The following is a 13996-nucleotide window of genomic DNA, read 5'->3' on the forward strand; positions in this document are numbered from 1 at the left end:
TGAATCTTACATCTGTATGATGCACGATCCTCGCAGTAGATAGCGCTATTTAAGCAATAGCGAAAATCAGACCTGAAAAAAATCAGGCCTGTACGGGATTCGAACCACTGACCTCTGCGATACTAGTGCAGCGCTCTACCAATTGAGCTAACAAGCCAACTGGGAGCAGGCCGTTAAGTTGATTCGTAATAAACCCGTGAAAGTGATAAATCAGATACAATGAAATATATGAAGTTCATATATATCATTGTATCTGAATCTTACATCTGTACGAAAAACGCACTCTTAGCTTTACCTTGCATAGAAATCAATTAAACCCTATCATTGTAATCAATCCTATATTTTTTTAACGGAGTTCCGCTGGGGAATGTTGTAAATTGTTTACTTTGATCATGCAAAGCCTTTTAAACGTAACCAACAACCGGATGCTTAATCCCGTATTTCTGGTGAATAGCGTTTGACCGACCTTTTGTGGGACGAAAATACCAAGGGACATGATTATTCTTTTGTCATTCTGGGGTCTTTTCTGTCTTTTTGCGATATAGTGAGCTGATTTCAACTGAATTTGAATACTACAGTGTACAGTTAGTGACGCTACAGAATAGCCGCTACTAGCGCTGTTTTATCAGACAGTTATCGCGGTATGCAATGATAGTTAGGTTTTCTAATAGAATCTATATGGTGTCTTCTTCTGGAGATAGCTAAACTCGAGGTGGTTCAATGTCACGTGACGCGATATGCGGCTTCTTTTCACTCTTGCAAGGTTCAAAATGTTGCCTCTAGCCTTCTTGGGAATCAGCCTTCCTAAATTATGTATCACTAATAAGGGCAACAATTTTCATTTCAAATTCGATCGAATGTACAATAGCTGCTTATTGTTTGAGCCACAGAAGCTAATTGCTGTCGCATCCTCTTGGGTATTTAAATTTTCCTTGAAAGTCTCCCATTTAGATTTGATTTGAGTGAATTCTTTTAGTTAAGTTGTTAAGTAGTGCCAGCCTTATTAACAACAGTGAAAGAATAGAAGGTCATTAAGGGGACCGAAAGGCCGGCATCTTTGTTTGTAAAAAAGCAAACTTAGTGTAAACAGAGGCTGTTTTTTATTTGTAAGGTTACCTTATCATTTATCAAACGAGTTTAAATTTAGACCACTATCTCAAAGTGGTGTTGTTTTTCTTAAATTTAGGAGATTAGGAATGTGGCCTGTGCATTTTTGTTGATAAAAAAGAAAACCCAGTGTAAACAGAGGCTAGTTTTGTATAGATAAGATTTTCGCTGCCTTGATATAGTTCGTGATCATTTGTGAAACAAGTTTACATTTTGAACAATATCTTAAAGTCCTGCTGTTTTCAATAACTTTGAGAGCGATAACCTTGACTCCAAATAGTGCATATAAAGCAAATCTGACCGTTCTGATGAGGGTAGAATGGGCATCAGTTGCCAGGTCGTTTTTCACCGAGATTGAAGATGCTGTTCTCGTGTAGGTTGAGCATTGTTTGTCGTACTTGAACTAGGGTGTGTTTTCATGCGTAGACTGAAAATATTCTTGGTTTAATATCCAACTACATTCCGTAGAGTACAAATAACACCCAAGACGAGTGCAAATATCACGCGGTATTTGTACTCTAGAGAACCGGTTAGACAGGTTTTATCACAACGCGCGAGCAACGAATTGGATTTAAATCATTTTTCTGACGACTAAGAGTCGGAATGAAGAAAATAGAAACAGCAACACAACAAAGCGTAATTTCATTCCTCTTCGCATACTTCTGTCACGCACTCCCCGTATAAAAGTATCCGCGAAATTCGCCCGCACTGAAATAACAATTTGGCGTGCTTGATAAAAAATAACCTATTAGACGTTTTGTCACGGTGTAGTATCGCTGAGTATTTTTACTCGTTATTACTTGTGTTTTGTATTATTACTTGTATTTTCACTTGCCTTTCGGGCTTGTCAAAATACGGCACAACTTGTAAAAATACTCAGCGATACTACACAACAGAACGTCCAATAAGATATATGAGTTTATTGACTTAAACATATTTGATTAACGGTTTATCCGACGTGATGCGTAGGCACAGCCTTTTTATTTTTGGGAAACAAACCACTCTTCTGCTGTGGTAGATGATGTGTTTAAACAACTGTCCGAAGCGGTTATTCGAGAGAGAGCTGGTACTATAATACAAGTTCAATCCTACTTGGTTCCTCCTTCAGTTTTAATTAGTTTTGTGATACGTAGCTCTGATTCAGAAATGCCAGAATTAAACCACATTAAATTTTTAATCCTCTGAATTGTTTAGACCCTCTTGGGAAGCAGTTTTAACATATTCAGTTTTGCTTTTCTTTTCTTCACAACCTACTGTTCTAGTGACTGAAACGTCATTGTGCGGCTGTAAACTGAAACAAGAATTCTTAATTTAATCAGTCCTTTCGAGAGTGCAGCAGAGCGAAATGATGATTACCTTTAAAAGTACAATCGGAAAGATTTTGCTAGCAAGTTCGAATATCAAATTATAGATAAAAACAATAGACGAGATGACTCATAGATAATATTATCGAAAAAAAACTTTGATCCATTTACTGATCACAAGTTGTGTAATGCTTGATAGAAGGCAAATAACATTGTGTTGTACACAATAATTGCAAGTATGGTGAGTGCTGTCTTATTTTAGGTACAATGTTGAACTTTTTTTCAATGCTTTGTTGTTTACTTAAGCAGTCAAAATACACACAGAAAACAAGCTAAGGAATATTTCCTTTAACAGCTGTTTTGCAGGGCATTTTGACATTATTTTCCAAAGCATTCCCGTAATTTCCTTTTATTTTTCTCTTTCGTGTTGAAAATGTTTATTTTTTTTTTAAGAGCTAATTTGACCTACATTTTTGGTTTCAAAGCGAGCGCTTACAATAGAGTAAGTATGTGATTTATTTTGTTTACAAAAGTCTGCAGAAGCGTACATTATTAATGAGGTCTTACCTTTGTGGCGAGTCCAGTGGGATTAAAATTGTTAAAATGCATAGGAGTTGGTCTGTTATCTTAAAGGAAAGCTGACTACTCAAAGAATTTGCCCCCTTTTCTTAGTTTGCGTGCTCAGGTATGATTTTGTTTTCCTTTTACAGTTACTTAGGGCTTAAAGAGGTTTGAAAACGAATAATGAAGGACAGGAACTTGTCAAAACAGTTCGCGACTACTCTTAATTGAAGACACTCTTTCACTCGCTTCTCGTATCCTTTTTCGCCACTCAGCACCCAATGTGTTATCAGAGCATAATCTGACTTTAATTTCTAGTCAATTCCGACAAAAGAACTGAAACCATAAACAATCTCGGCAGTAGTCGCATTATGTCTCTCAATGGGTGGCGTATTTTGAAAAACCCTAATAGCAGCAGTACATGAAAATATTTAATAAGGCGCACAGTTTGTAGCTAGCCAAAGGCTTTGTTGGTTACAACCGAGCTCTCCGTCATTTTTTGCCGGTAGTATTACGTGATAGTTGTATGTTACTAGACTCGGTACGTAAGCATTCAAAGCTGATTTAGTTTCGATTTCAAGTGGTTAAATTCATTGCTGTTCTTGTTCATTTGCAGGTTTGCTAGTGGACATCGTTTCCTCTCATATCCAGGCAGAAAGCAAGAAGAGAAGAACTTTTAGCAACTATAGCAGGTACTGATTTGCCTTCTTTGGCTTTCTCCAATATGCTGCCTAGGTTTTAAAGCTTGTGTTATATGCGTTTGTGCTAAAGTTGCCATATTCAGTTTCCGAAAATGTCATAGAGGTTCAATTTTTGTTGTGTTTAAACACGCGATTTTATACCTTGTGAACAATACAACCACAGGTAAGAAAAAATCACATACGCAGTAAACGATAGACATTAATGTTTAAATAGCAATGAACCATTCTCATTTTATTCGGGCTTGTATGTATTTGCTTTTTAACTACACATTCCCAAACAGACCAGAAGGAAAACGGCAAGCAGTTTAATGTTGTGCTAAACTTATACCGCAGTTTGAATAGCTTCACCTTCGGGGTCTCTTTGTAAACAAAGACAATAACTTGAGAGCCAAGGAGTATTTTCAAAACAAATTTTTTATTTAAATGTGCGTAATTCTTTTAGTAAGCACTTTTCGTGTCTTTTCCGAGACTCTCACTGTTCAGTCAACGGTATTTGAATAACAATAGTGTCTAATTTCTTGTAGTCTTCCATATTGAATGACAATGCTATCAAAAGGGAAATTGTGCTAAATAGCTAAGATGATTATATAACAATGATCTCCTTAAGGGAATGTGGGTGTTAATTAAAGGTACATTTATTATGTTACAGCAAAAATATAGCTCTAGTAACTTTTAAAAGGAACTTTAAAAAAAAGTTGAAATTTGAATACTTTTTTGTGTCAATAGTTGTGTAAAGGGCAATTTCTTGAGAATTTTTTCCCTCCCTTTAATAGCTAAGTAAAGAAGTGAATTTTCTTGAAAATGTAAATAATATATTATCTTAAATGGAATTGTAGTTTAGCACACGTGCATGCAATTGTCCTTCCTTTTTCAGCTTTGATATCGTTAACAAATGAACAAACATTCAAGTCTTTGTTCTTTACGTCTTTTAAGCATTGCATGTTGTTGTTAAAGTTTTCTTGTGTCATGCATCGTTTGAGTAATTACGACACGTTATTTAATGAAAAACGGTCTCGTCATTGTGTTTTGTAGTCCCACCCCCCTCCCTCAGAAAAGAACTTTATACCTGTACAAGAACAAGCCTCAGTATGAATAGATTACAGGAGAATGCTGTTATGAAGACACGAGAAAAGCCATTTGGGACAAATTATGTTTCTCTCGACAACTTAAAGCTAAATCAACGAGCTTCATCATGCTTAAACTAAACGTTTTTCCTCCCACTTCAAAGGTCAACAGTTTCACAAGTTTTATGAGACCAACGGTTCATAAATAATAATTCCTGACATTGTGCATATTCACTTGACTCTGATGATGACTTCCGCACAGGTTGTCGAAACGTCAGTCACTGCCACCGACAACAGTCCTTCTCAGGACTACACTCACCCGGACAATCAGACTACACCTTCACATTCTGCATATTATGGCCGACCCCGAGAAGAAAGCGCTAAAAACTGTGTACAAGGCCATCAATCCTTACCTGTCAGTCAACATTTGCAAACGAGCTCTGATATCTTTTGGGGCGTGCGCTTTCAGATCTATCAATGTCAATCGATGAACTACGAATTAACGAGTTAAATTCAATTAATGAACAGGGGTCACTGTCATCCAAATGATGAAAAATGTTTGTTTATGCCGTCTGTATCTGTCGGTGAGATTTTGAACAAGGTGCTGTCCTTGATGTTCATTGCTTTTTGTTTTGGGAAATGTCTGTTACGCGCCAGCATTTTAAACATTATTAGTGATTAAGCTGCTAAAAATTTGGACCATTTTTGAACAAGCATATATCCATCCGTAACTCACAAAGTGTTAAGTTACAGATTATTAATTTAACAGTAGCTCTAACTTAAACAATAATGATCGTGTCTCCCGAAGAAATGACAAAAAAGAACAAGGACTTGCCTTTTAAAGTAATGTTGATCTTCGAAAATGGCTAAAAAGTTTTAATCCATATATTAGCAAATTCAGAAAGTAGTGAAACTCGAAAAGCTGCAACCGCATGAGTAATTTTCTTTTCAGTTTAGGTTAACGGAAATGACAGATGTTAGTATCTTCTTTCGTTTTTGGATAATTCACTCCAACCACTAACATATTTCTATTTTTGGAGTAAGAAAACTCTAGCTGTGTCCAAACATTTGAGACGGTATTAACTTCGGACAACCATTTCCGGTAAACGTTTTAATTACCCAAACGTAGATGATAGCTCAACAGTAAGGACCTCTCGAAGGTAGTCACAGAAGAGGCGCTGCTAACAAGAAAGTAAGTAATTAACCAGTAAGACAACTCAGAGCTAAAAGAACCTTAAGTACTCTTCATTAATATCAATTGAAACAATTAATTACCCTTCTACCGCTTTGCATATCGGTTACCTATGATACGGTTTTTACTTTTGTCATCTAAATATGCTCGATGTTCACTAGAACTTTGTCTCACGTAAGATTTCAGTTGTCTTTGCCCTCGTAAATAGTGAACACATCTAATAGTAGCGCGTTTGCTTGTAGTAGTGTGTTCTGCTCTGTAATACATTCCCATCATCCCACAAGAATTTTCGTTGGGGTGATGCATCTGAGAGAGCAGAAAATACCTTTGCATCTCATCGCAGATGGTGAAGTGATCGTATCGGCATCGTTTCTGAAACAGTGTAAACAATATTAAAACAGTTAGCCTCACAGATCAACTGTCGAACGGAGAGTCAGTCAGAGGTAAAACCATCCTCGGAGACCCAGGGGCAGTGAGTCGATTTCAAGTTAAGGGCAGAAGAGCCCCTGGGGACATTGTCTTACCAGACTAGTTCCAAACGGTCGCAGTCGTTCTGGCATCTGATTGGTGCCAGAAAATCTTTGTGTTTTTCTGCCCAATCAGAGTGAAGTGTCGTTTGGAGTCCTTTCGTGAGTATTAACACGCACATCTACAACAAGCTCTGTTGCTCGCTATGTTTGTCTCGGCCGTGCGACGAAGCTTTGCCCGAGGTGAAAAGTTTCAGTCTCAGCACACAATGTAAGAGAAATCGATCAGATTGTCCGCGAAATCTTACCGGAAATTATACCGAATACTTTCGCAGGTATCACAAGAGAACGTGTTCAAAAGTTTGCGAGGTTCGTATAAAACATAATGGTTGCAGGCATTGATATGTCGCTTTAAACGTTAGATGAGATGTAAGCTTAAACTTTCAAGATTTTTTGTATAATTTGCTGTCACTGAAACTTTTCCAATCCCGTGAAGCCATTTCGTCGCAAGGGCCACGCAGGTATGTAGAGCAACTGGCGCTTACGCATTTTTTTGTGCACGCCCGGCCAAAATCTAATCTAATCTTCGCTTGAAAAATTAAAAATAAAAGCTAAACGTGGAAACTTTTGTTTATTAGATGTGGGTAGATAACCCTGTACTAAGCTGACATTTACAATAAAGCAAGCCTGCCCTTTCCATCCAATATTTCTTGGTCTTTGGTTTTGTTTTCCCCGATGAAAGCAGCATCGATTCCAAATGATCAAAGGTAATTAACTTGGTCTTCAACAATCGATAAAAGAGGTGAAATGACAATGACCAAGGGACTAGAAGAGAATCCGTGGCCTTTCGAGCTCAAGAATTTGAACACTCAACGCAGCAGTTGAAAGATTAAACTTTCTCCAAACCCCTTCGGTAACTGTCCGAAAACATATCTCCTTTCCACGATGTTCTCGATGATTAGTTTTTGTTCAGATTTTAATTAGATAACCGGAAACACAGCTAAGCTTTCTTTAAGCGCTTGCTGAAGGTCGTCCACGTACTTGACGTTATCTGCAAGTTTGGCGATATTGTAAAGACTTTACTACAAGGCAACGATTAGAGATTGGCGCGCACAGAAAGCTACGCAAGCATAAGCGCCAGTTGCTTGACATACCTACGTGGCTTCACGGGATTGGAAAAGTTTCAGTCACAACAAATTGTACAAAAAATCTTAAAAGCTTTAAGCTTACATCTCATCTAACGTTTAAAGCGACATATCAATGCCTGCAACCATTATGTTTTATACGAACCTCGCAAACTTTTGAACACGTTCTCTTGTGATACCTGCGAAAGTATTCAGTATAATTTCCGGTAAGATTTCGCGGACAATCTGATCGATTTCTCTCACATTGTGTGCTGAGACTGAAACTTTTCACCTCGGGCAAAGCTTCGTCGCACGGCCTAGACAAACATAGCGTGCAACAGAGCTTGTTGTATACATGCGTGTTAAAACACACGAAAGGACTCCAAACGACACTTCACTCTGATTGGGCAGAAAAACACAAAGATTTTCTGGCACCAATCAGATGCCAGAACGACTGCGACCGTTTGGAACTAGTCTTGTAAGACAATGTCCCCAGGGGCTCTTCTGCCCTTAACTTGAAATCGACTCACTACCCCTGGGTCTCCGAGGATGAGGTAAAACTTAAGATCAAGGAGTCAAAAACTGAAATTTAAGGCTGAAGTATCATAACATAACTTCCTCGACCACTAAAGCGTGTAATGTAAATTGGTAATAATTTTTTTAAATTTAACCAATGAAGGATTTACATGTAGGTTACATTAGAAATTAAAGGTTTTTTTATGTCAAACACTGATTATAGGTTGATAAGACAGATAAGACGAAGAAAATAGGCATTCATGATTGAAACAATCAGGAGAAATTTATTTGTTGTCCGTGGGAGATCTAACATTTCAAGTTGTTTCCGTATTTCCGACACAAAACACCAACCAAGCTCTAAACATGTTGTTTATGATGTTCATGAACTCTGAATGAAGAATATTTGATACTGTGGTGATCTATAAGGGTCCATTGATGTATATAAACCATTAATTCACATTCCAAGAATGAGAAAAACTATATACTATTCATTGCGTCTAGCTTTCAGGGACTTCTGCCTTTATCTTGCTATTCCTACACTTAGCTATGCTATCTATTGTATGTTTAAACCCAATTTTTGCGCGATACTACTTTCGTCACATGATGAAAAATCACAGGACGATTATTATGCAATGACCCCCGTTTTTGTCCCCCAATGATTTCCATCGAAAAGAAACAGCCGGCTAGGAAAAGCCGACTCAACAGTTTCCCTTTCATCTTTTCTTCTTTGTGTGGAAGAAAAACAAAATCGTTTCATAGAGTCCATTGATAGTGGCGTTAAAAACTTGTCGCAAATGCTGTTCCGGAAACTTAAAAAAAAGTCAACAAAATATTCTGTCAACGCACAATATGAAAATTAATGGGGTGGGGAAGGGGGTGGGGGAAGGGGGTGGGGGAAGGAGGTGGGGGAGGGGTGGGGGAAGGGGTTCCAAAATAAGTAAACCTCCCTTTGGCTTGCTGGTATGTCGACTGATATTGTCCTTGCTGATAGAGATTGTTCTTAAAATTTCTCATTTTCCCTCAGAGCTTCGTTTCTCGGCCTAATATTCATTTTTCCGCGACAATCTCTCAGCTGCGGACAATAGAAGCCAAGATACCCGCCGCCCGAAGGGTTTTATCAATTACAAAGCCTCTGCTGTTGAAATGTTTGTCTTATGTTTCTTTTCAATTTCAGCGTCCATTCCTAAGGGTTTGAGCTATGTTTTCCTTGATATTTTTCGTCACAACACTTCTCAAATTCGCTCCTCAAACTGGAGCCATATTTCTTCCCTACTGGTCGAAAAGAAATCACTCTGAAACATCCTTCCACATACCTTTCTCTTCGCTGGCGCGGAACCAAGTTCCGAAGATAAGTAAAGACCTACAGCAATACTTTGACATGGCGAAAAACTATTCCCTAGACCACCGCTGTGCAAATGGATTGCCCATATCCATCGCGTGGCACTTATACTCCCCATACACCATTGTTTATCCAACCACGAACAAACAAATCAAGGGTCTAACTGTAGACGGAATGTTTCCTGGCATTCTGAAGGGCGCTGTCTCGGGCTGTTGTCACGAGGATACTGAAGTATCGTTTGGAAAAATTTCGAAGTCTGTACGGAGCGTAGAGAACGACATTGAAAAAGACACGTTTGATATGACGTTTCCTATCTACGGATACGACAACTCCGATATATTCAGGTAACTACACAGCATATACACTGAGCGTACATTTATCTTAAGATCTGAAAGTTATTTTTTCCATGCAGTGATCAAACATGTCAATGTTGGCCGGTTTCAATTTGGTGATAATCGAGGCAATTCTTTTTCTAAGAATCTACGTGTTATCTACTGGAAGAATCTACTGCTAGATGTAAAACGGTTGAAGCATCACAGGAAATTGGCCCCATTTGTTCAAATGGTAGATAATTTTATCTAAAGCGCAAGTCTGTATCCATCTGTCAGAATACTTTTTCTGGCATATCAGTTCAACAAACAGTTTCTATGTTGCTGTGCGTCTCTTCAGTACTGCGTCACAGATGACGTCAAATAAGTTAAGAATACAAAAAGTGGAACACAAGGCGGAGCTGAGTTGAAGTTGAAGTTCATTTATTTGTTTAAGCAGGTTGATTAATTGGCAGCTGTAATAGCTGATGTGGACCTGCTGTCCTAACCCACCCATCCCACCCCAGGGGAGGACATCCATCACACAGTAATCTCGTGTGTGGGAAATTAACGTCTCCTGCCCCAACCCTGCAGGAGACGGGACCTCCATTTATTCGTCCCTATCCGAGAAGACTAGAATATCTAACCATTAATTGATGTTATAGAAAGGTAGCAAATTCTTCTCAATTATTTTAAGACCTTGAGTGTTGGTCCGGCCGGGGCTCGAACCCTCGACCTCCCGCACTACAGTCCAGCGCTCTATCCATTGAGCTAACCGGGAGGCGATGTCACAGATTTGACGTCATCTGTCTTTCCTCCGATTGTTCATAAAAGGAGCCAATCAAAATACGTGCGTGATGCAGCCTGCTATGTAAAGAACGATGGATGGCTTTATCTTTACTCTTTGAACAATTGCGTCCAGATTCCAATCCATGTTTGAAATCAGCTGCACGTTACATTACGTGTACTCGTGTGCATCACAGAGATCCCATTCGGTTTTTCCTTGGTATAAAACTAACTTGCATCTCTATTTGAAAACGTTAGTGCGTGAAAGCAAATGGGAGAGAAATGAGAGAAATTTTCCCGCTTATGGTGTAAACTATTGATATGAAAAAAAATGCATACGGAGGACTTAGGTATTTGATAAATTTAGATCAGTTCAGTAAGGCTAGATGATCCATCAGGTTCCATTCGCAGAGCCTAGATAGTGTTTGGGGGTCTGTTTGGGGCCTTTTTTAACTACGACCTTTTTGAAAGTAACTCAGCAGTCACTTTTTTCCTTTTCCATTTCAGGAACCGGCCTTTTATCGGTATTGTGAAGGCACCTCGTGTTATTCTTCTTGTACACAATGAACAGCCGGACAAGACTCAAACTCATATTCTGATTACAACAATAGCAAATGCTTGGCCAATGTTGGTGTTTATACTTGTTACAGCTTCACTTTCTGGGATTATCATCTGGTTTCTGGTAAGCTGCTTTTATTTTTTTGAAAAATTGGACTACGTTTAAGACGGAAGATCCAGTCACCTAAAATGACATTTGGCTTGGTTCTGTGTTTGTGGTGGGTTCCTCCTTTCTTTGTTCGATGACTTATACCAAAACTCCAATACGACCTACGAAACGTGAACTCTGTTCGGCTACTCTAAGAGACTGAGGACAACAAGTAATTACTTTCTGTCGAGCTAGTATTAATAATATGTATTTATTGACCGAGTGGTAGAACTAGATGGGAAGATATTTGACTCGAGTACACGCGCGGAGCGCGTGTTTCATGACCGAGAGCCAATATTTTCCCGTGCAGACCGACCAAACTCAATCAACAAGAATTTTCTCCTAGGACCACTAAATGTTGAAATTTTAGAAATTTTGTTTCAACCATAATAGGAAGCGATTTACGGGTGCAGGCGGGACAACCACAAAAAAGATTTCTCAGTAAAAACTCTTCCTTAATTTTTTTAATCAAAACAAGAAACCTTAATTTCATAAAAAAAAAAAACAAACGCGAATTTTGTTTTCTCACTCCCATATTTCATTAATTTTTCAACAAAGCCATGTGTGCCGAGGGTTGGACAGCATTTTCCGGACCAGCACACTTCAACCCGTCCTGCCCAACGCATGTCAGCTTTCACAATGGTTTTCTATGAGATTGTGCACGCGGGGCTGCTTGGGTCATATGATAGTAAGGAATAATAAAAATTCACTATATGAAAACGAAAAGTTCTTTTTGGGCTCCTCCGCAAAGCGTGCATCCGCTCTTTTGCGTTAAAGAGTTATGAAGTTTAGCCAAGCAACATCCAAGGACTCATTTTTTCTCCTGCGTGATAGTTTGTTTGTTTGTCCGTCTCTAGGATCACACCAGCAACCCTGGAGAATTTCCACCACCATTTCTACGAGGTTCCTGGGAAGGCTTCTGGTGGGCTCTTGTTACCATGACAACTGTGGGGTTCGTAAATTTTTTCTGTGGCTAATTGATCTCGGTAGATGCAATATTTATTTTGTCGTTTTTCAACATAATGTTTGCTTATTTAAGCTTTGCTATTATCACTGATCTTCTGATTTGTTTATTGTTTTGAAACTGTCACCATTGGGAGGTTATTTATTTGCATAGCTTAATGCTTGACCCGTGGACTGCCTCCCTACCTGGCAACTAGCTAGACTTTGCGAGTCTGTAGGTTTGTATTACAAACCTACAGACTCGCATAATTACTTGTTATATTCGTCTTCGCATCCATCTCACGTTAAGAATTCCATTCCTTTTTCTCAGTTTCTAAGACTTCGTCGTTTATGTAGTGATGACTCTGATTTCCACCACAAATCAGAGTCAATGTGCCAGTTCTTCAATAAACGTGGTTACCCTGTTTCCGTCGTTCAAGCGGGTTACCACCGCGCTCAACTTATTGATCGACATTCAGCACTACAAACGTCGCATAAGGAAGGTTCCGACCGCATTCCATTCACTCTCACGTTTCACCCTCACAACCACTCAGTTAAATCCATCATTCTTAAAAACTTTAAATTACTTCAAAACGATCCAGAGACAAGCACTATCTTTTCGCAGCCTCCGCTCATTTCATTCAAACGCGACAAAAACATAGGCAATTTTTTGGTCAGAAGTTCTTTTCAGACTAATGACCAACCAGGCACTTTTAAATGCGCTCGTGCACGATGCAAAACGTGTCCTTTCATTCACAACACTGATAAAATATCGGGACCTAAACGATCCATTAAGATCACCGATCACTTCACGTGCACCTCCGCCAATGTAATCTATTGCATAACTTGCACTTATTGCAAAAAGATATACATCGGCGAAACAGGCAGAAGACTAGGTGACCGATTCCGAGAACACCTTCGAGACGTGGAAAGGAATTACAAGGACACATCGAAACCAGTCGCTAGACATTTTAATTTACCTAATCATTCTAAGCAACATATGGCAATCTGCGGTCTTTCCTTGCGGAAAGACCGCAGATTGCCATATGTTGCTTAGAAAGCAACATATGGCAATGTGTTTTTTACGGCACGGAAAGCCGTAAAAAATCTTGAACAAAAGCTCATCTTTCAAACCGGCAGTCTAAATCCCACAGGGATCAACGAACGCTTTTCATTCCACTAATTTATTCCTGTTTTTCTCGTTGCCATGCTCCCACCAATAACGTAGCTCCATTTTCTGCCTTTAAAAGCACACACAACCCACAATTCCTCTATTCGCTCCGACGAAGGGCTAACGCTCGAAACGTCAGCTTTTGTAATCATTACGGTGGCCAATTTCCCATTTCAACTTTGTTGATATATCCAAACTAGTTAGACTGACTGAGTGAAAGACTGATTAACTGATGACGGACTTACCGACTTACTGACAGACGAATTAACTCACTGACTGACCAACCGACCGACTTATTGAGTGTTTGACTGATTGACTGACTAACTGACAGACTGACTAATGGCTAATTGGCTAATTGACTGATTGATTAATTTCATATTTGCTTCCTTTTATCACAGGTATGGTGACCGTTCTCCTAAGTCAGCCCTTGGTCGTGTGTTCTGTATTCTGTGGATTATAACGGGTGTTATCATTGTCTCAATTTTTACAGCCCTTGTGACAGCTTCGTTATCTGCTAGCACCGTGCAAATTTTTAAAATTCATGGTTCAAAGGTATTTTTCAACACTTTTTTTTCGTTAAACAACATCCTTCCCTCCTTACCTTTTTCCTCTTTGCATTTTTTCTTCTACTGTTTCCCCTCTTCTTTGTCGTCATCGTCATCCTCTTTAAACATTACAGGATTTAAACACGCACACAAAAACATCCAC

At 39.0% G+C, this 13996-nt stretch overlaps 1 protein-coding gene and 1 long non-coding RNA gene across 13 annotated transcripts in view; one reads left to right on the forward strand and one right to left on the reverse strand.

Moving 5' to 3' along the window:
* LOC111333588 (uncharacterized) overlaps nt 1-13996 on the forward strand; it is a 28372-nt gene that overhangs the window by 10926 nt on the left and 3450 nt on the right. For 7 of the 12 annotated variants that reach the window (XM_088729573.1, XM_088729578.1, XM_088729576.1 and 4 more), the window contains 5 exons: nt 3589-3664; nt 9211-9719; nt 10977-11151; nt 12033-12127; nt 13687-13840. In XM_088729573.1, coding sequence (XP_088585699.1) covers nt 9235-9719; nt 10977-11151; nt 12033-12127; nt 13687-13840 — 909 coding nt within the window. In that variant the 5' untranslated portion in view covers nt 3589-3664; nt 9211-9234. Of the gene's footprint in view, nt 1-2894; nt 2914-2949; nt 3097-3144; nt 3514-3588; nt 3665-4930; nt 5930-9210; nt 9720-10976; nt 11152-12032; nt 12128-13686; nt 13841-13996 lie in introns of those variants that run through there. The other 5 variants (XM_088729577.1, XM_088729580.1, XM_088729581.1 and 2 more) reach the window with 5 other exon arrangements.
* LOC148725691 (uncharacterized) lies at nt 6832-7876 on the reverse strand. The gene is made up of 2 exons (XR_015990395.1): nt 7687-7876; nt 6832-7447 (listed from the first exon to the last, which is right to left on the reverse strand). It is a non-coding gene; the product is annotated as an uncharacterized LOC148725691 (long non-coding RNA).

This window comes from Stylophora pistillata, chromosome 8, assembly GCF_964205215.1.
Source record: "Stylophora pistillata chromosome 8, jaStyPist1.2, whole genome shotgun sequence".
NCBI lineage: Eukaryota > Metazoa > Cnidaria > Anthozoa > Scleractinia > Pocilloporidae > Stylophora > Stylophora pistillata.